The sequence below is a fragment of the Mchenga conophoros genome, linkage group LG11 (assembly GCF_057382185.1).
Source record: "Mchenga conophoros isolate Kocher_MC1m ecotype Shallow Benthic linkage group LG11, M_conophoros_male_GT1.1, whole genome shotgun sequence".
Classification (NCBI taxonomy): domain Eukaryota; kingdom Metazoa; phylum Chordata; class Actinopteri; order Cichliformes; family Cichlidae; genus Mchenga; species Mchenga conophoros.
The window spans coordinates 38,120,389-38,141,745 of NC_140536.1; the positions used below are offsets into that span (position 1 = coordinate 38,120,389).

The 21,357-nt window shown below is 44.6% G+C and overlaps 2 protein-coding genes across 5 annotated transcripts; both read right to left on the bottom strand.

Moving 5' to 3' along the window:
• Nucleotides 1-397: 397 nt before the first annotated feature.
• On the bottom strand, nucleotides 398-8,888 carry LOC146565017 (sialic acid-binding Ig-like lectin 15). 3 transcript variants are annotated; one of them, XM_085292857.1, is made up of 8 exons: nucleotides 8,843-8,888; nucleotides 8,023-8,394; nucleotides 5,569-5,955; nucleotides 5,375-5,470; nucleotides 2,613-2,705; nucleotides 1,342-1,422; nucleotides 833-872; nucleotides 398-742 (listed from the first exon to the last, which is right to left on the bottom strand). In XM_085292857.1, the coding sequence occupies exons 1-7, from the start codon at nucleotides 8,886-8,888 to the stop codon at nucleotides 838-840; spliced, it is 1,110 nt and encodes a 369-aa protein (XP_085148983.1). In that variant the 3' UTR covers nucleotides 398-742; nucleotides 833-837. The 3 variants fall into 3 exon arrangements, with proteins under 3 accessions (XP_085148983.1, XP_085148982.1, XP_085148981.1); XM_085292856.1 differs by having other exon boundaries at nucleotides 5,375-5,955; XM_085292855.1 differs by lacking the exons at nucleotides 398-742; nucleotides 833-872; nucleotides 1,342-1,422 and having other exon boundaries at nucleotides 2,115-2,705; nucleotides 5,375-5,955.
• A 4,504-nt stretch (nucleotides 8,889-13,392) lies between these two features.
• On the bottom strand, nucleotides 13,393-18,258 carry LOC146565018 (sialic acid-binding Ig-like lectin 15). Of its 2 annotated transcripts, XM_085290450.1 has the most exons (6): nucleotides 18,150-18,195; nucleotides 17,330-17,701; nucleotides 14,875-15,261; nucleotides 14,636-14,725; nucleotides 14,284-14,342; nucleotides 13,760-13,897 (listed from the first exon to the last, which is right to left on the bottom strand). In XM_085290450.1, exons 1-5 carry the CDS (start codon nucleotides 18,193-18,195, stop codon nucleotides 14,311-14,313), a joined length of 927 nt encoding a protein of 308 aa, XP_085146576.1. In that variant the 3' UTR covers nucleotides 13,760-13,897; nucleotides 14,284-14,310. The 2 variants fall into 2 exon arrangements, with proteins under 2 accessions (XP_085146575.1, XP_085146576.1); XM_085290449.1 differs by having other exon boundaries at nucleotides 13,393-13,897; nucleotides 14,636-14,718; nucleotides 17,330-18,258.
• Nucleotides 18,259-21,357: the final 3,099 nt, after the last annotated feature.

Below are 21,357 nucleotides of genomic sequence, written 5' to 3' on the forward strand. Positions count from 1 at the left end.
AAAATGAACGACTCAGATCTGTAATATCAACTTTAATCTTCTCTTTGTTATCAGCAGCTCTAACATGGTTATCAGCCTGCAGCCATGTGAGCATCACACAGGCACACCTGTGCTGTTAGCGGACATTAGCGGAAGTGCAGGCTGTGATCATGTGACCTCGCGAGGATGATCTGTTGATATTGAAAATAGTGTGAATAATAAAGATGTGTGTGAGAATAAGAACAATAAAAACAAAGGAAACGAAGAGCTGAGCACAAACTCAGCATCAAACATTAAAAGCTCTGATGGAAAATAATAAAACAAACTTCTTGTGATTCTTATTTGAACAAAACTTTATTAACGAAAAAACATGAAACCCGATGTTCAGTGTTTCACGTTTTTACACATTTGTCTAACAATGAAAGACCCCCGCTCGATCCCGGGAGGAGACACGAATCTGCCACATCTAACAGGGTTCAGCTGCGAGGCATCAGCTGCGAGGCGAGTAACAGTAGGTTAGCTGAAAGCAGGCGATGGGGAGCAAGAACAGGAGCGGCGTGCGAGTGTTGGGTAGTTTGAGCGGTGGAGCTGGACCAGGTGAAGCGTGAGCGACAATGACGGAGGCTGGAGACAATGTCTGAATTAAAAGCTCCACGTTGCTGAGCAACAGAACAGCTTCGTGATGTTTCCAAGTCTGGACGAACGTCGAGGTGTGACTTTCAAAATTCAGGTTGTTTGGCAAGTCTGACTTTTTCTGCTGTTCCTGAAAATAAACACACATCTGAATCACACTTGATGCTCTTTGTTTATTCATAGTATATGTTTATAAGTTAATCAGAGATGTTTTTAATACCTCGCTCAGTCGTGGATGTTCATTGGAGAGTACAAGTCGCCTGAAACAAAGAACAGTTCAGCCGTTAAAGTCTGATCTCAGGTCTGTTTGACACAGCGTCCACACACCAGAATGACCACGGGTTGTGTTTCATCTGAACCACACGGTTAAACCATCTGAGGCGTCTAGAGACCAGTTGGCATCTGGTTGCTGGAGATTGCCGGCTGTCACTGGGTGAGAATCGGTTGCAAACAGATTTATGCTTTTTCACCAAAAACCTCCTTGAGATTGCTTCGGTCACTGGCAGGTTGCTGTTGTCGTGTAGTTTGCATGCAGGAAGCTGATTTATCTGAAAATAGCTGCACTAAGTGAAAATTCGAAACAGTACTTTGAAGTATTGTTTCAAAGTAAAAGCTGAACTCTGCAGGAGTCACAATAAGTCTGGGAGCAGCTTGTGTGAATGAAGCTGCTTCTGTCAATGACAAATAAGGTCAGCAGAGATAATAACTTCCTGTTCTCACAGGACTCACAGGATATAGAAATGGCCTCTGAATAAACCTCCTGAAGCTCCTCTTCTCTTCCTGCTGAGACCTGCCGGTGATGATTTTCCACTTCAGGTGCAGAGACGAGAACAGAAAAAAAATCAGGTAAATATAAAAGTTATGAGTTGTTGAAGACAAACAGCAGCAATTACAGAAAGTTTAAGCTAAAGTAGAAAATGAGCAAACACTGAGCAAACTGTGTTTGTTTTTAACCTTTTCTGGAGGAAAACCACAGACTGTATATAAAAGATGGATGTTTCCACTGTGACATCACCCACTGGTTTCTGACTGGTTTTAATCGTCAGCATCAGTCTTTCGGCTTTAACCGTGCTGGTTTTTGGAAACAGAAGTGACCATGTTTGGGCGAGAAGGTGGAGTGTTAGCTTAGGGTAGCTAACTTGATGTCAGGCTGCATGCATTAACTGTGTGGATAGCCACTGATACCTGCTAATTACTGCCAGGGCAGCTTTGCATGATTCACAGTGGAAAATAATCCTCCTTTATCCCATACTGGGCTTTGGTGAAGCCCTTCAGTCGATCTCTCTGACAGCATAAAAGATGGACGTAGCTCCCGAGTATGAAAAGTGTCTGAAACATGGATTCTTTCTAATTGCCACCAGGGGGCGATACATGTATTTGGAAAAAGACTTAAATTCCTAAAGCAGACTACAGGAAAATGACCCTTTGCCTCACCAACTGTGATGAGTTTATGGGCTCAGTCGCTCATACTAAGACAGACGTTGAGTCCTTTAAATTTCTGATCATATGCAGACTAGATTATCCATTTAAATAGTTGTTTTGGCCTCTTTCAGCTTTATTTGATAGACACGGAGAATAAAGGACAGGAAAGCGTGGGCCAGAGTGGGACCTGGGCTGGCTGCTGTCAGCTGTATGGTATGTAGTCGCCCGCTCAACACACTGAGCCAGTAGCGGTTTTAGATACGGGCGACACGGGCGGTTGCCCGGGGTGGCATCGTGGTGGGGGGGGGGCATCACGGGCATCGGCAAAAAAAAAAAATGCTCGTACTCATGCTGCCCCGACGTCAGTGAAACATCGTTAGTATGTCACTGATATTTTCACTGAAGTAAATATATTAGTAAAACGCTCCCTCAGACTAATGTGACAAAACAACAAATATAAACATGTAATAAAGAATGAATAATAAACATAAAAAAGAAAAGGTGCAAAAATGAAGACCGTTGATAAAGTAATTAACCACATTATTAAAAGGCAGCTTTGTTTCTCGGGCAGAACTCACAGGAGGCGGGTTCGTACACGGTGACCACTGAGTAAACCATCTGCTGCTCTCGTTCAGCTGGACAGGCTGAGACCCGCTGACCATGATTTTCCACTTCAGATACAAACACAGAGAGCAGAACAGAAGACAGAAGGTTTATTTATATAGCGCCAAGTCACAACAACGGATGGCTCAATGAGTTTTATATTGTAAGGTAAAATATTGTACCAATAATACAAACAGGTGCTAGAGCAGCTTTGCATAATTCATAGTCCAAAATAATCCTTCTGTATCTCACACTGGGCCTCAGTCATCCTCCGCGGACGATCCATCGTCCAGTTTGCATTTCTGTTTGAGCGTTCTGATAAAAAACTATGAAACCTTTAATAATCGGTGACTCGTTTGAAGTTTGTGATATTTTATATAGTCACGATTTGACTGGACTTTTACTGCGTTTTGACATCAGGCGGTTAATTTTTTAAATATTTGGGCCTTGAGATTGTGATTTTATAAACTTCTGAATAATTTTTCTAATACATTGTCAGGGGCTGCGTCTGTGTCCCAGCATTTTTTGAGTTATTTTGGTGTTTTGATTGTTTATTATATACAGAGATAATGTTAGCTTATGTTTCATCTCTGTGTTTATGAGTCTTTTCCTTTGTTCTGTGTTCGTCTGTCTTGTCCTCTTTGTTTAACATCTAGTGATTCCTGTGCGCTCGTCTCCTTTATCTGTTCCCGTGTGTCCCTCCTTGTTCCGTGTCTCCACAGTCTGTCGTGAGTTTCATGTCTGTGTCCACGTTGTCGAGCTCGTGTTGCCATGTCCATGTTTCCTGTTTAGTTTTTTTATTTTGAGGCTCTGCCGCTCATGTTCAGTGTGTTTAGTTTTACTTCCCCTGTGGCGTCATGTTTGTCAGCTGTGCTTCTCAGGTGTTTCCACTTCCATCATTACCCTTCTGTGTATTTAAGTCCTCTTTCTTACTCTGCTCAGTGTCAGGTTGTCTGTTTGTCTGGTATCATGTACTTTACGTCTCAGGATTACTTTCGTGCTTCGGTTCATGTTCATTTTCAGTTTTCGCATGCACCTGTTCTCATTCATGTGGGAGCTCTCTTCACTCTCTTCACTCTCTTCGCTCTGATCCTGAGGCTCTCTGGTTGGATACATCCTCTCCGTGTGGTTTAGTGCACCCTCCGCCCTGCAGGTGAGCTCCTCCTCCTCCAGGTTCGGCACACAGCTGGTCACATGGTACGGGCTGGACTGTGAGGACTTAGTTTATCCCAGTTTAGAGTTTCATTTAGTTTTTTCCCAGCTCGCCTTGCCTTGTTTTCTGTTTGATATCAGCCTTAATAAACAGCTCGCTTTTCTGTTATACTTCGTTTTCTCTCCCGTGTCTGCTTTTGGGTCCACGCCACAACACCCCAGCTGCTCAGCCATGACAGAACATCCTGATTCCAGACTGTTTCCCAATGTTGAAGGCTCAGAATCTACTCAGTGCGTCGCTACATCTCCAGGATCTGCATCTGAAAGTACAGTCTCAAATCTACCTGTGAAAGGCTTGTACTCTCTGTCCCGGGTTAGTAGACCTCAGAATGGCGATGTTAGTCCAGAACTCTTGTTGCAATTCATACGACTGGAATTTCTGACAAGACGGCTTAACAACTGCATAACAACTCGTGTTGTTGAGCCAGCCATGACCATTTCTGTTGACTCCTTATGTGAGTTAAGTTATAGACTTGTGTACAGTTGGTAATGCTAATGGTGGGACAGAACGAGCCACCCAAGAGACAGAAACTAACCACGGACTGATAAATCATGCTTTCAGGGACGATCATGTTAAAGATGTTTTTTGTGTGGATGAACCGGCTCCTCCGGAGATAAAATCTCTGCCCGGGGCCTCGGAGAGGCTGAGCTGGAGGCCTCAGTAAACTCGGACCCCTGGGAGTAACTGAGCTGGGGCTCTGGAGAGCCATCCAGCATCCCGCCATGCTGCTGGCTCAACCGCGGCTTCACGTCGTCATCTACAGCCCCACCACCTCTTCAACGTTCTGTAGCTACCCACGCTGCCCTCAGCTCAACGCCTGCAGCTGCCACGCCACTACCTGCTCAACAGGTTATGGTTTCCATTCTGCCATCTGGCCTTGCCACGTCCCAGCCAGAGGTCAACGCTTTGCCAGATACTGCTCATTCTGAGGTCAACGCGTTGTCGGGACTTGTCCAGCATGCCAGGCATCCTCCAAGATCCATCCGGCGCCCACCAAGCCGCCAGAGGATCTTTATTTTGGGTCCACGCCACAACACCCAGCCTCAGCCGTGACATAAAAACTGGCTGATGATGTTTCTAAGTGATGTAAGGTTTCAGCCTGCGGTGTTATGGTCATAACTTAATAACATTTACTTATTTTAATATTTGTGCTGCTTCTCTAATAATACAAACACTGCTTATGAGTTGTGTTTCGTTCCAATCAATGAATGAACTTCAGTCAGTCAGTGCAGAGCAGTTAAAAGGAGCTCCAGACGTCCAGCTACAACTATCAAACATTTCCAAAATAAAAATGCAAGTGAGCAAAACCTGACTCAAAACGTTTTTGAAAAATAAAAATAAATAAATAATAAAATAATATTGAATACTAATAAAAAAATATATGAAAAACATTGAATCAAATTAAATCAAGAGTCAAACAATTTAATTAGTAAATATGTAGCCTGTGTTAGACCTGCGACAGACTGCTCCGGCCCCTCGATCAAGACGAGGATAAGTGGAAGAGGATGGATGAAAAACACTCACAGGAAGTGGAGTCGGGCGTCGCAGCCACTGAATAAAATGCCTGAAATTCTTCTTCATGAGCTGCAGACTGTGAGACCTGCTGTGGATGATCGCGCCCTTTAGACAGAACAAACGTGACAAAGGAGGAAAGAACCGAAATATGAGCCGGAGTATGTGAACCACAGCAGCTGTGCTAAAGTGAAACAGGAGCTCACTCAGGCAGTAAAAGACGATTCCTGCGATCAGGATCAGGAGAGCGATGACAGCACACACGATCAGAGGGATCTTCAGAGAGTCGCTCTCTTCACTCTCTTCACTCTGATCCTGAGGCTCTCTGGTTGGATACGTCCTCTCCGTGTGGTTTAGTGCACTCTCCGCCCTGCAGGTGAGCTCCTCCTCCTCCAGGTACGGCACACAGCTGGTCACATGGTACGGGCTGGACTGTGAGGACTCACCCTTGTTCTCTAACATGCGTCTGGAGGCCAACAGCCACATAATCTTAGGCTGCGGGTTACCTTCAGCTTGACACTGCAGCCTCCGGGGGGCGCTGTCTGAGCCACAGGGCATCTCCACCACAGAGAGGTTCAGGATGTGAGGCTCAGCTGGGAACAAGAAGCAGAAAAGTGATCTGATTAAAAATGGTTTTCCATCATGTGACACCTTAAACCAGCCTGGCATGAAACGCTCTCTGCTCCATTCACCCTGTTTGTTCATTGGCTTCCAGCCATGAGCCTGCGGCTACGACCACACGAATGCGTTTTAGTTTGGAAACATTGTTTTCTCTCCATTTGCCCTCCCGTCCACACTGAGACGCGTTTTCCCCGAAGGAATACGAAGCATTTTGAAAACGGTGCTTTCGCGTCGTAGTGTGGACAGCAAAAACGGAGACTTTTGAAAATGATGACGCATGTTAGCCATGTGATGCAGTCCTGTGGCCAATTATTAGAACATGCTGTAGGTATTACAGGTACTGTGCTGCAGTGGTTTGTATCATATCTATCTAATAGACTCCAGTTTGTGCATGTAAATGGAGAGTCCTCTTCACACACTGAGGTTAATTATGGAGTTCCACAGGGTTCAGTGCTAGGACCAATTCTGTTTACATTATACATGCTTCCCTTAGGCAGCATCATTAGAAGACATAGCATACATTTACACTGCTATGCAGATGACACCCAGCTCTATCGGTCCATGAAGCCAGATAACACACACCAATGAGTTAAACTGCAGGAATGTCTTAAAGACATAAAGACCTGGATGGCCGCTAACTTTCTGCTTCTTAATTCAGATCAAACTGAGGTTATTGTACTCGGCCCTGAAAAGCTTAGAAATATGGTATCTAAACTAGTTCATGCATTTATTACTTCCAGGCTGGACGACTGTAATTCATTATTATCAGGAAGTCCTAAAAACTCCCTGAAAAGCCTTCAGCTGATCCAAAATGCTGCAGCAAGAGTCCTGACAGGGACTAGAAAGAGAGCAGATTTCTCCTGTTTTGGCTTCCTGTTAAATCCAGAATTCAAAATCCTGCTCCTCACATACAAGGTCTTAAATAATCAGGCCCCATCTTATCTCAATGACCTTGTAGTACCATATCAGCCTATTAGAGCACTTGGCTCTCGCTCTGCAGGCCTACTTGTTGTTCCTAGAGTATTTAAAAGTAGAATGGGAGGCAGAGCCTTCAGTTTTCAGGCCCCTCTTCTGTGGAACCAGCTTCCAGTTTGGATTCAGGAGACAGACACTATCTCTACTTTCAAGATTAGGCTTCAAACTTTCCTTTTTGCTAAAGCATATAGTTAGGGCTGGACCAGGTGACCCTGAATCCTCCCTTAGTTATGCTGCAATAGACGTAGGCTGCCGGGGGATTCCCATGATGCATTGAGTTTTTCCTTTCCAGTCACCTTTCTCACTCACTATGTGTTAACAGACCTCTCTGCACTGAATCATATCTGTTATTAATCTCTGTCTCTCTTCCACAGCATGTCTTTATCCCGTTTTCCTTCTCTCACCCCAACCAATCACAGCAGATGCCCCGCCCCTCCCTGAGCCTGGTTCTGCTGGAGGTTTCTTCCTGTTAAAAGGGAGTTTTTCCTTCCCACTGTCGCCAAAGTGCTGCTCATAGGGGGTCATATGATTGTTGGGTTTTTCTCTGTATCTATGAAGCGCCTTGAGGTGACTTTTGTTGTGATTTGGCGCTATATAAATAAAATTGAATTGAATTAAACAAAGATAGTGGAGGGCGTTATACAGCAGTTGTTTTGTTTGACAGCCCTGTTAAAGATTAATATCAGCCTGCACGCGCTCCAGAGAGCTTTTCTTCGAATTCTTTAATTCTCACTCGCTTTTGCAACTTTGTACTTTTGTGTTACTCGCAGCAACAACTCCACCTCATTGTTAGTCCATTTAACACACTCGCTGCTTTTCCTCGACATTTTGCCGCCACGTTTCAGAGAGCGGGAAAGTAAATAAGCGGCAGACAGAAATGAGGCAGGTCGAATCTTCTTGCGTTTCACGCATGCACAAGAATAATTTACAGTCCAGTGTGACTCAAACCTCGGCAGAGTCAGAAGGTCGCTGTGTGGCTATCTTTCATTACAGTCTTTGCACCACAGAAGAAAGTGACTCATACAACTTTGATAACTTTCAGTAAAAGCTGAACTCGACCTTACCTCCAACATAAAGCTTTGTCTTTGCTTCCTTAAAGTTCTTCCACCCGTCAAGCTCCACTCTGCAGAAGTACGTGCCGTTATCAGTCACCTGTACATCCCTGATGAGGAGCGACCCATCCCCCCATCGAGGGTCTCCTTTCAGGGAATGTTTTAAATCGGAAAATGCACAGGGATTGGCTCCATGCACGGAATCATATTTTACTGGACAGTCCAAGAACGGAGGAGTGTTTGATGCTGCGAACTTCCATGTGACCTTGATCATTCCTGAATAATCCCGTGTGGGGGTGAAGAAGCAGCCGAGGACAGCATCTTCCCCTCTGGAGACTCTGACCCCTGGAGAGACGGTCAGCTTCCATCCAGCTGAGACAGAACCTGACAGAACACATCTGGATGGTTATTTTCATGTTTGAACTCACTGCACAGCTCCAACCAGCGACACTGGGACTCTAGCAGACCTCTGAAGATGCTCTGAGACACCAGCAGCAGGTTCTATAAGACCTGCAGAACATCCTCCAGCCTGCTGCGTCTGGACCAGGAGCCCCTCGGCCTTCAGAGACGCTCCTGGTCCAACGAGGACACGTTTATCCATCTGTGGCCTGGTTTGAAAAAGCTCTAACCTCTGTGCTGTGGTGTTCACCACCGACCGCCGTGACTTTCAGTGACGGAAATACAAAGCCGTTCCTCATTAAATTCTTATGTCCTGTGTGTCTGAATGAATGACTTAAAGGAAAATCCAGATCTAAAGTCAGGATATCTCTACTGTGAGTCTTATGATCCTCTCTGGTGCCGTCCTGCTTCAACCCAGATTCAAAGTTCTTACCTGAGACGATCGCACTCAGAATGAGGGAGAAACGCTGCGGCCACATCCTCAGACTGACAAAGAAATGAAGCCGTCAAACAACAAATTCAGGAAGTGTCAAATGTGTCATTTCTAAATTGATCATTTCCTGTTAATTAAAGAGAAGAATAAATATGTGAGCGAGCCCAGGGCCACCTCAGGGTTTCACACATTTTACTGCCTGTTTTCTTTGTGTTTTCATGTTTGTCAATCAGGACGTTTGCTGGAGTCTGGTGGTCTTCATCAAAGCCTGTCTCTGTGACGAAGCTGCTTTTCACAGTGTGCTTGTCACTGTGATGATTTCTCTGCTCGATTCTTGATTCATTTGAGTCTGTGGTTCCTGTTTTGACTGTCTTCTAGTGAATTATCCTGAATATAGTCGAATACAAAAGAATAGAATAATCCTTTAATTGTCCCACAAGGGAAATTTGGTTATATCAGCAGCAAAAACACACATATACAAACAGAACAGAAAAACATTTTTACATATTTACATCATGGACCATAGTTACCAAAGCAGAGTACTGTACAGGTATTAAAATTAGAATACAGGTGAGTGGCAAAGCCAGGCTGTAGTGTGCAAACAGAGCAGGATACTGAAAGATGTTTAAATAGTTGAGAATATTTAGAATGATTAGAAAGGTGCAGATTGTGTGACCGTACCTGTGCATTAAAAAGTAGACCCTAAACAACCAGAGGAGTCTGTTTAGCGACAGGTTGCTTCTCCCGGAGTAAAGGACCAACACACTTCAAACCTCCTTTGTCCCGGAGTCTGGTGACGTAGGCGCAACGTTCCCTCTAATGTTTCACGTGTCTGAACACACAAACTCCCTGAGCGGACACTCGGACCACTGTGAGCGACAGCAGACGTGCACTGTGGTCACGCCAGCATCGAATCATCCAAGTCACATGTTTTATTAAACTAATCAAATTACAGCATTTATGTTAGACGACTTTTAATTAACTGCTTTAGCCCACTTACAATGAAATTTAAAAAATAAATCTTGTTCATGACCTGCAGCATGTTAACACTATTGGAAGCAAAAATAACTTCAACTCCAATAAAGCTCTGACTGTATTCTGAGTCTGAGTCTGGGAGAGAGTCTGTAACTCTGTCTGCAACATACAGTAAATAATGACCAATGTTGGGCAATTAATGATACAGTTACTTCTTCAAAGAAGTAACTGAGTTTTTTGCAGCTGTTTACCTGAATATGCAGCCAAGGGTTTTTTTAAATAAACATTTCAAACTATTTACAGAACAATCAGCTGTTCTGTTATTTTTTGATTGGTCCACATGGTACATTTGTCCACCAATAGGAAAGGCTGAGGTTCTTTGGTTTCGTCTTTGCTCGCAGGCTTTCGAGCGTTTTCCTTATCAAACGCAGTTTTTACCGTTTCTTCCTGCAGTAAATATAAACAACGACAGTATTCAGGAAGAAAAACAAACATTGCAGATATTTTATCATAACTCTGGTTTTACGCGGCCGATCAACACAATTTAAAAACTGGTATAAAGTCCACACTTTGTCCGTCAGTTGTTCCGTCTGTCCTGCTCACATCTCCAATGGTTGTACACGTTGTCATTAACGTGGCTTCACGCCACATCAGCCGCTTTGCTCGCTAAAACACCGGTGTCGCACATAAGGACGCTGTCAGAGCCTGTCAGCGACGTGGATCAGGTGCGTATATACGAGTGTGAATCGCATCATTGGCTGGACTGTGGGATAAGGTGGCATCGTTCTGATCCCATACAGGAGCAGCCAGTCACTGACTCACACTGCAGAACAGGATTGTTAAAGTTTAAATTTCAAATCAGGTTGGATTTTTTTTGTGCGCAATGCAGATTTTCTGTGCGCAGAGACGTGCCAGTAGTGCATAATTGCGCACGCGCAGCTCAGAGGGAACATTGCGTAGGCGGTCAAGATGGCAGCTTGAATGGGGAAGCTCCATCACAGTGGCAGCTGATTTGCTTTAGATTTAGAACAGTACGCAGGAAATATCGCCTCAGGAGAGCGGGAAGCTTGAAGAGTCTTTGTGAAAGCTCATATTGCCGAGTCACAGACAAAAACGTACGCTTCGACAGCAAAATGGCGCTAGCAAGGAACCCTTGGCGAAAGCTAATGATGTACATGTTTGAGAAGGCCCTGGGAGGCCTGGGGGTCCCAGATTTACTGTTTTACCATTATGCTTTCAGTCTGAGACACATGGTTCACTGGCCCTCCCTCCAGAGCGAGCCCCCCCATGGTTTAGTCTGGAGAGTACTTTGTGCTCACCACTCCCTCCGATGCACATTTTAACCACCAAGCTCTGAGCAGATATACAAACCCACCCCTTCTTTCATTCCTGCAGACGGTCTGGAAGAAGGTGGCCTTTTACTGAATTTTAACTCCCACCTTCATACTGAAGCTCTCACGGTCCCTGGGTCTGTGACTCAGTGTTTTGTTTTCTGTATTGCTACTGAGATAGATTTTTGTCATGATTTATCAGTTCTTGGTTTGGGGGTATTTTAGGGTTGAAGTTCTTAGTCTTCTGATTTCGGTGTTCAAGAGCTGGTCGATTTAGAGACCGTTACTCTCTCCAGGGCCTCTCCAGAGGCTGAGGTTCAGCTCTAGGTGACTCTGGACCCTGGAGACGAAGAAGCCAGTGCAACCTGTTTTTCCTGAGAGCTTTACTGGGCTGTCTCAGCAGCCGTCCTCTGCTGGAAGCTATAGTGAGTTCATTTGGCCAGCTGAGGACTTCATCCTGCTGTAACTGCCTGGGCAGAGCCATCTCTACCAGAGGTCTTCGTACCTGCTGGTCCTGTTTCTGCCTCTGCCGGAGGGTCTGAGGGGCCCGTCCAGTTGCCTTCTGTTCCCACTGGGGGTTCAGGAGAACCGCGCCAGCATCACGCCACATCAGCTGGGGGTTCTGGTGAGCCTGGCCAGCATCTCCTCGTGTCTGTTGACGGCTCCGGTGAGTCTGTTCAGCCACCAGCTCCCATGCTGCCATCTGGTCCTGTTCATGCCTCTGTGTTTAAGCCTTGTGTTTGCCTCTGTTAGTTGGTTCGTCTGCGTACCTTCCCCTGTATTTCTGCTGTGTGTCTCTCCATGTTCCAGGTTCCACGTCTCAGGTTTTCAGGTTTCTTGTTGCAGGTTTTTTTGGTCCTTGTATTATTATTTTGTAGCTGTTCCCAGTTTAGGTTTGGTTAGTGCCGTTCCCTGCCATGCTCTGCCTTGGTTTGTATTTTGTTTTCCTTTATTAATAAACTTTGTCGCAGCTACGCTGTCGTCAGTGCTTGCGTTTGGGTCCACATCATTCATCTCCTGACGATCTGCCTCGCAGATTGTGACAGAGGTCTCCATATGACTCAGTCCAACACTCTGCATTAATAAGTCTCCATTTTCCTGGAGACTGTGGGTCTAGAGAGGGATACTTGTTCTTGGAGACCTGTATCAGGGGAGAATTCTCACGTCCTTTAATGACCTTAAACCACAGATTCAGTTTTGGAGGTATTTGCAGCTACAGTATTTATTGCTCAAAACCTTTGGTTCCCCCTCCACACCACCTCCAACTACTGACCATCTCAGCTACATCAAGAAAGTGTTCGGGGGAGGTCGTGAGGTCTCTAATTAAAAATTTGTTCCCAAAATCAGGGGATGCAACAGGCATGAGCTTACTGCAGCCTTTATTTCATGTGTTTTTCCTTTCAATTTAATCAGCAGCAGCACTATGTATCTATTTGTGGACGTCCCCATGCCCACATTTAACCTCCATCCACTCTGCCTCCACTAATGGCCCGGGGTGAACAAGGGTTTGGTGGACCAGAGACTGCATGCAGCCCTTGTCCAATCTTGACACCTTACCAGAATGCTGTATGTCCCTCCTGGACCGGGGGAGGGTCCAGAATATTAAACAAATTAAATCTATATGGTTGACATTTTACTCTAAACTGTAAAACTTTGTAATTTTGGTATTTTCACTGTAGAGGATGTGCAAATATTAAGGGTAACCAACTGTTGCAGTGCTGTAGAGGTCCTACAATAACACAGAAAACTGACAAAACATCAACGATCACGTTTCCCAATGAGCAAGCACTTTGGCGACAGTGGGAAGGAAAAACTTCCTTTTAACAGGAAGAAAACTGCAGAACCAGGGAGGGGCGGGGCCATCGGCCACGACCATGTTACTGACCTGATGCCAGTTAGTCCGGTTAGTTACAAAAATGTTCGTCCAGCTGTTTCACTTTAGTACCACTTACCTTTTTTTAAACGTTTCTGACATCAGTGGGCGTGTTTTTCTTTTAATATGGTAAATGTTCTTAGTTTAAAGATTTGATATGTTTGTTGTCGTTTATAAATGAAGTTCATGAGATTCTAAAAATTAGCGTTCTATTGTTACATTTTACACTGTGCTCCAACCTTTTCAGAACTTGGGTTTCAGAAAAAAACAAACGTTTTCAATTTAAAAACATGTCAGCTGTGAGTGTTATTGTTGTGTTTGGATGTGATTGTAGAAACAAAACAACACGAGTCGAGCTTCACATGTTAAAACAGATTTAATGATTTTTAATTGAGTCATTCGCTGACAAGTTTTACAATAAAACTCACCACACTGGTGAGTTTGTGTCGTCTGACCAATCACAGACTGTGTTTGAATGTTTATTTTTTTCTGTCTTCATTACAAGTTTTCTCCACAACACTGGAAACAAAATCAATCTCTCCTTAAAACACAGCAGAATAAAGGAATGATGTAATGGTTTGTGCAGTAGCTCAGTAAAAACAATGTGACTGAATATCTTAATTGTGCTTATAAATGTCAGGAACTCTGTTGCTGTTTGTGCTGAAGACAAAGCTTAAATGGAAAAGAAGAGAAGACTGGCTTTACAAAGCTTTGACAGGGTGCTGCTGTACTTCTGTGGACAGTAAATCATTAAAAGTCTTCAGGCTCTTGGGAAAAACAGCCGGGCCTCGTCTCACTGGATTGTTCCTGAGAACAGGACAATGTTTTCTGACTGGTGTTTTTCCACACCTGGAGTTCCTCAGATGGCACATGACCCTGAAACGAAATGAAGAGTTCAGCCATTAAAGCCATTATCAGATGACAATATCAATATCATGGTGCTGCAGAGCTGAAAGTGACTTTAATGCCTTTTATACTGTACAGTCATATTTTTGGTTTTCATTGGCGCAGATTCAGATCATTTCTTATTTCGTCAGAATAACGAAGGAGCAAAAATGAGACACGTTTAGCCTGACCAAAATAAAGATATCATCTGTCACAGCATGATTATCAAATGATGCGAGCATCAGGAATGTGGAGGTTCTGCTGTTTCCATTAGTAACAGCTCAGGTGAGGAAGACGAGGCAGGTGTGAAACCAGCTGTTACCTTGCTGTGTTGTTTATGTGTGGACACTCAGAGCACTTTTACAGTATGGTCTCACCTGGTCGCTCTGTCAGCTGTCAGCTCCTCACTCACCTGCTTCCTCGTTGGTTTCTGGAGCTGAAAGAAAAAAAATCTCATCTGAGGTGAAAACAGCTGCTTTGCTCACAGGATTCGTTTCATTTCCAGTCGAAACAGCAGAGAATCCTCACGGATGGACTCGCTGCTACAGGTCCTCTCAGGTCTGTGCATAAAGGTGACCTGCTCTGCTCGTTCCCACATTCACTGTCTAAAATTATCCTTCTTGGTCTCATGCTGGCCCCTCAGCGTTGTTGTTTCAGATCAATGAATTCTTTATTGATTTCTTTTCACATCCATGAAAAAGCTGAAACTTTAGAAGCTTTGGGACTCACGGGAAGTGGAGTCGGACATGGCGCCGGCTGAATGAACTGTCTGAGGATTTCCTGCTGCGGAGTCTGAGACCTGCTGCTGACAACTGTTTCCTTCACACACAAACAAGATGACAACAATGACTGAAAGACTCCAGCTGCCTCAAACTAAGCTCTGAACAGGCCACAGGTTGTTTTATGTTGCAATATCTGGAGTGACCACTAAGAGAACCTGGCAGCACTGAGTAGAAACAGGAGCTCACTCAGGCAGTAAAAGACGATTCCTGCGATCAGGATCAGGAGAGTGATGACACCACGCACGATCAGAGGGATCTTCAGAGAGTCGCTCTCTTCACTCTCTTCACTCTGATCCTGAGGCTCTCTGGTTGGATACGTCCTCTCCGTGTGGTTTAGTGCACTCTCCGCCCTGCAGGTGAGCTCCTCCTCCTCCAGGTACGGCACACAGCTGGTCACATGGTACGGGCTGGACTGTGAGGACTCACCCTTGTTCTCTAACATGCGTCTGGAGGCCAACAGCCACATAATCTTAGGCGGCGGGTTACCTTCAGCTTGACACTGCAGCCTCCGGGGGGCGCTGTCTGAGCCACAGGGCATCTCCACCACAGAGAGGTTCAGGATGTGAGGCTCAGCTGGGAACAAGAAGCAGAAAAGTGATCTGATTAAAAATGGTTTTCCATCATGTGACACCTTAAACCAGCCTGGCATGAAACGCTCTCTGCTCCATTCACCCTGTTTGTTCATTGGCTTCCAGCCATGAGCCTGCGGCTACGACCACACGAATGCGTTTTAGTTTGGAAACATTGTTTTCTCTCCATTTGCCCTCCCGTCCACACTGAGACGCGTTTTCCCCGAAGGAATACGAAGCATTTTGAAAACGGTGCTTTCGCGTCGTAGTGTGGACAGCAAAAACGGAGACTTTTGAAAATGATGACGCATGTTAGCCATGTGATGCAGTCCTGTGGCCAATTATTAGAACATGCTGTAGGTATTACAGGTACTGTGCTGCAGTGGTTTGTATCATATCTATCTAATAGACTCCAGTTTGTGCATGTAAATGGAGAGTCCTCTTCACACACTGAGGTTAATTATGGAGTTCCACAGGGTTCAGTGCTAGGACCAATTCTGTTTACATTATACATGCTTCCCTTAGGCAGCATCATTAGAAGACATAGCATACATTTACACTGCTATGCAGATGACACCCAGCTCTATCTGTCCATGAAGCCAGATAACACACACCAATGAGTTAAACTGCAGGAATGTCTTAAAGACATAAAGACCTGGATGGCCGCTAACTTTCTGCTTCTTAATTCAGATCAAACTGAGGTTATTGTACTCGGCCCTGAAAAGCTTAGAAATATGGTATCTAAACTAGTTCATGCATTTATTACTTCCAGGCTGGACGACTGTAATTCATTATTATCAGGAAGTCCTAAAAACTCCCTGAAAAGCCTTCAGCTGATCCAAAATGCTGCAGCAAGAGTCCTGACAGGGACTAGAAAGAGAGAGCAGATTTCTCCTGTTTTGGCTTCCTGTTAAATCCAGAATTCAAAATCCTGCTCCTCACATACAAGGTCTTAAATAATCAGGCCCCATCTTATCTCAATGACCTTGTAGTACCATATCACCCTATTAGAGCACTTGGCTCTCGCTCTGCAGGCCTACTTGTTGTTCCTAGAGTATTTAAAAGTAGAATGGGAGGCAGAGCCTTCAGTTTTCAGGCCCCTCTTCTGTGGAACCAGCTTCCAGTTTGGATTCAGGAGACAGACACTATCTCTACTTTCAAGATCAGGCTTCAAACTTTCCTTTTTGCTAAAGCATATAGTTAGGGCTGGACCAGGTCACCCTGAATCCTCCCTTAGTGATGCTGCAATAGACGTAGGCTGCCGGGGATTCCCATGATGCATTGAGTTTTTCCTTTCCAGTCACCTTTCTCACTCACTATGTGTTAACAGACTTCTCTGCATTGAATCATATCTGTTATTAATCTCTGTCTCTCTTCCACAGCATGTCTTTATCCCGTTTTCCTTCTCTCACCCCAACCAATCACAGCAGATGCCCCGCCCCTCCCTGAGCCTGGTTCTGCTGGAGGTTTCTTCCTGTTAAAAGGGAGTTTTTCCTTCCCACTGTCGCCAAAGTGCTGCTCATAGGGGGTCATATGATTGTTGGGTTTTTCTCTGTATCTATGAAGCGCCTTGAGGTGACTTTTGTTGTGATTTGGCGCTATATAAATAAAATTGAATTGAATTAAACAAAGATAGTGGAGGGCGTTATACAGCAGTTGTTTTGTTTGACAGCCCTGTTAAAGATTAATATCAGCCTGCACGCGCTCCAGAGAGCTTTTCTTCGAATTCTTTAATTCTCACTCGCTTTTGCAACTTTGTACTTTTGTGTTACTCGCAGCAACAACTCCACCTCATTGTTAGTCCATTTAACACACTCGCTGCTTTTCCTCGACATTTTGCCGCCACGTTTCAGAGAGCGGGAAAGTAAATAAGCGGCAGACAGAAATGAGGCAGGTCGAATCTTCTTGCGTTTCACGCATGCACAAGAATAATTTACAGTCCAGTGTGACTCAAACCTCGGCAGAGTCAGAAGGTCGCTGTGTGGCTATCTTTCATTACAGTCTTTGCACCACAGAAGAAAGTGACTCATACAACTTTGATAACTTTCAGTAAAAGCTGAACTCGACCTTACCTCCAACATAAAGCTTTGTCTTTGCTTCCTTAAATTTCTTCCACCCGTCGAGCTCCACTCTGCAGAAGTACGTGCCGTTATCAGTCAGCTGTACATCCCTGATGAGGAGCGACCCATCCCCCCATCGAGGGTCTCCTTTCAGGGAATGTTTTAAATCGGAAAATGCACAGGGATTGGCTCCATGCACGGAATCATATTTTACTGGACAGTCCAAGAACGGAGGAGTGTTTGATGCTGCGAACTTCCATGTGACCTTGATCATTCCTGAATAATCCCGTGTGGGGGTGAAGAAGCAGCCGAGGACAGCATCTTCCCCTCTGGAGACTCTGACCCCTGGAGAGACGGTCAGCTTCCATCCAGCTGAGACAGAACCTGACAGAACACATCTGGATGGTTATTTTCATGTTTGAACTCACTGCACAGCTCCAACCAGCGACACTGGGACTCTAGCAGACCTCTGAAGATGCTCTGAGACACCAGCAGCAGGTTCTATAAGACCTGCAGAACATCTTCCAGCCTGTTGCGTCTGGACCAGGAGCCCCTCGGCCTTCAGAGACGCTCCTGGTCCAACGAGGACACGTTTATCCATCTGTGGCCTGGTTTGAAAAAGCTCTAACCTCTGTGCTGTGGTGTTCACCACCGACCGCCGTGACTTTCAGTGACGGAAATACAAAGCCGTTCCTCATTAAATTCTTATGTCCTGTGTGTCTGAATGAATGACTTAAAGGAAAATCCAGATCTAAAGTCAGGATATCTCTACTGTGAGTCTTATGATCCTCTCTGGTGCCGTCCTGCTTCAACCCAGATTCAAAGTTCTTACCTGAGACGATCGCACTCAGAATGAGGGAGAAACGCTGCGGCCACATCCTCAGACTGACAAAGAAATGAAGCCGTCAAACAACAAATTCAGGAAGTGTCAAATGTGTCATTTCTAAATTGATCATTTCCTGTTAATTAAAGAGAAGAATAAATATGTGAGCGAGCCCAGGGCCACCTCAGGGTTTCACACATTTTACTGCCTGTTTTCTTTGTGTTTTCATGTTTGTCAATCAGGACGTTTGCTGGAGTCTGGTGGTCTTCATCAAAGCCTGTCTCTGTGACGAAGCTGCTTTTCACAGTGTGCTTGTCACAGCTCGGGCAGCAGTCGTGTGGTGGAGTTAAATGAGGACCCAAGATGCAGGAAACTGCTAGATGCAGGTGAGCGTTTTATTTACAACGTGTGAAATATACAGAGAAATGAGGGTGTCGAGGACTGCACGAAGACACGAACCTAAACTAGGAAAAACGAATAAACCTGAAACACGAGATGGAACAGAGAAACACGGAGAGATACCAACTAATGCAGAGAAACACAGACGACGCAACGAGGAGCACAGGCAGACACACACCATAAATACACACACCGGTAATCAGGACATGGCCCACAGGAACGAGACGACACAACCTACAAAGTAAAACAGGAAACACACAGACTGTTTTACTACATGACTCGGGGACATGAACAGAGCACAGAGGGAGACACAGGAAGGGCTGATAAAACACTTGAGCACTAAACACAAGAGCCAAACCCTAAGAACTAACAGCAAAATTAGAATAAACACAAAACGCTCCAGGATCATGGCAGAGCTGCTGCTCGGGTCTCTGACTCAAACCTGCTTCAGTTTGATTTCTGACATTTAAATAATGAACAATATCAAACATATTTAAGGTTTCTAAATACTCAAACTTTGTTTACTTCACAGCCCTTCAATGGCGTTTCTGTGAGGAGACCCGCTTCAGACACATGTGGCCCCGCCCACACAGCCCTACAGGTCACCCACACCTGCCTGTCTGCTACGATGTAATAACAAGGAAACACCACACAGGAGACAGTAAGAAGGTGAAAGCAGCACATGTTTTACGTCTCATATGTGATATAAGGCTGAGAGAAGGACATCGCCGTACTGTATATGAGGCGCTTTTAATTCAACTGGAAAATAAAAGCATGGCATCATTTCAAAAACGCTGATAAGCCGACCATGAACTGAAGCTTGTGTGCGCCTCCCAAACCTGCAGCACAGGCCTTTAAAACAGTCATTAAGAAACGTAGCGGAGCATCAGGCTGGTGCAGACCTCATGAAGCTGCTCTTGGACAGCTCTCTTCATTCAGCCGCTGTAACATAGCTGGTACTTATGTGTAGCACAGTTGCCTGTGCAGAGTTTGACTTTTGCAGCTGTGAGTCTGTTTTATGGTATTATTTGTTACCCCACTGTGGCCCAGGCCTGGGCCCACTGTGGCCCAGGCCTGGGCCACAGTGGGCCCAGGCCTGGGCCACAGTGGGCCCACACCATGCTGCCCCACATCTGCAAACATTTGGTTTAAACTGAATAACACCAGTGTTGGTCAAGTTACTTGAAAAAAGTAATCAGTAACTAATTACCGATTACTTCCCCAAAAAAGTAATCCCGTTACTTTACTGATTACTTATTTTCAAAAGTAATTAATTACTTAGTTACTTAGTTACTTAGTTACTTTTTAAAAACACGATTTACAACCTGAAGAGGTGATAAAGCGATAGATCTTTCAGCCCAATTCTACTTTTTCTGCATAATCCATCATACAAAATGTAATCAAATGGAAAAGTCTCTTTTTAAAACTTGTTTTATTAGTTTTAATCTTTTAACTTTATGCATCAAGCAAACATTTAATTATCTGCAACATTCTCTGAGTTGAATAAATTAGTTTAACATTTAAACCTATTTTCTGCACATTCCAGCACATAAAATAATGTTTTTTTGTGTTTACACTCAGTCTTTCAAATAGATGCAAGTAAAACACAGCAGAAAATAAATAAAGTCAAAGACTCAGCGGTCCTGTTGCTCTATTTTCACCTGTAAAGCAGGAGTGGGGTAGGCGGAGGTTTACCCTGGTGCAGGTGTGCCGCGGTCAGTGGAAGAATCCGCGAGTTTCTCTGTGAGTTTCCCATTACGTCGTAGCTACTCGGTGCTTGTTGGAAGTTTAGGGTTTTTTTCGCTGTAAAAAGAAGTTTTCTTCCCACGCACAGCGGACACTAATGTTTTTGTCACTTTTTATGGAATCAAACTCAAAGTAAGGTCAGTACTTCCACGCTTTAAACGCTGCACGCTCATACTCTCTCTGCACTCGATATGTGATCCATTGTTGATCTGCACACAGCTGTTGTCACGAACGTCGCACTCGCTTACGTCACTGTCGTGAGACGTTCTCGCAAAAAATCACGGTTTTAGTAACGCAGTAACGCAGCGTTCCTACGGGAAAGTAACGGTAATCTAATTACTGTTTTTGCAATAGTAATCCCTTACTTTACTCGTTACCTGAAAAAAGTAATCAGATTACAGTAACGCGCCCATCTCTGAATAACACTGATAAGATACGAGGGCTGTGATGCATGTAGCGGGCCTCATCCTCAGACTGACTGCACACAGAGAGTAAAACAGGAAGTTCTGAGAAAACCGTCATCTCTAAACTAAGTGTTTCCTGTCACGTAGACGAAGCAGAGAAACAGAGACCACTTCCCAACCAGTTTTACACCTTTTATTTTTACTTATATTTTATGTGTCTTTACAGATTGAATTTAGCTCCACATGTTGATGTGCTGATGGAGCACTCACTGTGTTTGGACCCGAGTGATCCCGATCTGCTCGGCTGCAGTTTAAAATACCTTTGAATATTTCTGAATCCTCCACATTTTCATTATTTCCAGGTCAACGTGGAAATGTGAGGGTCAGACTGGGACATTAATGGGACTGTTTTAAAATGAAGACGTGTTTCCAACTGTGGAGCAACATTATGGAATCATGAAGTGAAAGCTTGCATGAGGCACATGAACAGTTTCAGTTCATATAAAGAAAACAGCATCACAGTCTGAGTCACATGCTTCCATTTATCAGGTTTTTTTGTTTGTTGTGTTTGTTTTATGATGCGTGCTGATGTGCACAGGAACATTTACGTGCATGCAGAGAGACATTCTGTTAGTACACATATATGCACGAACAGCAGCTTCATGGGA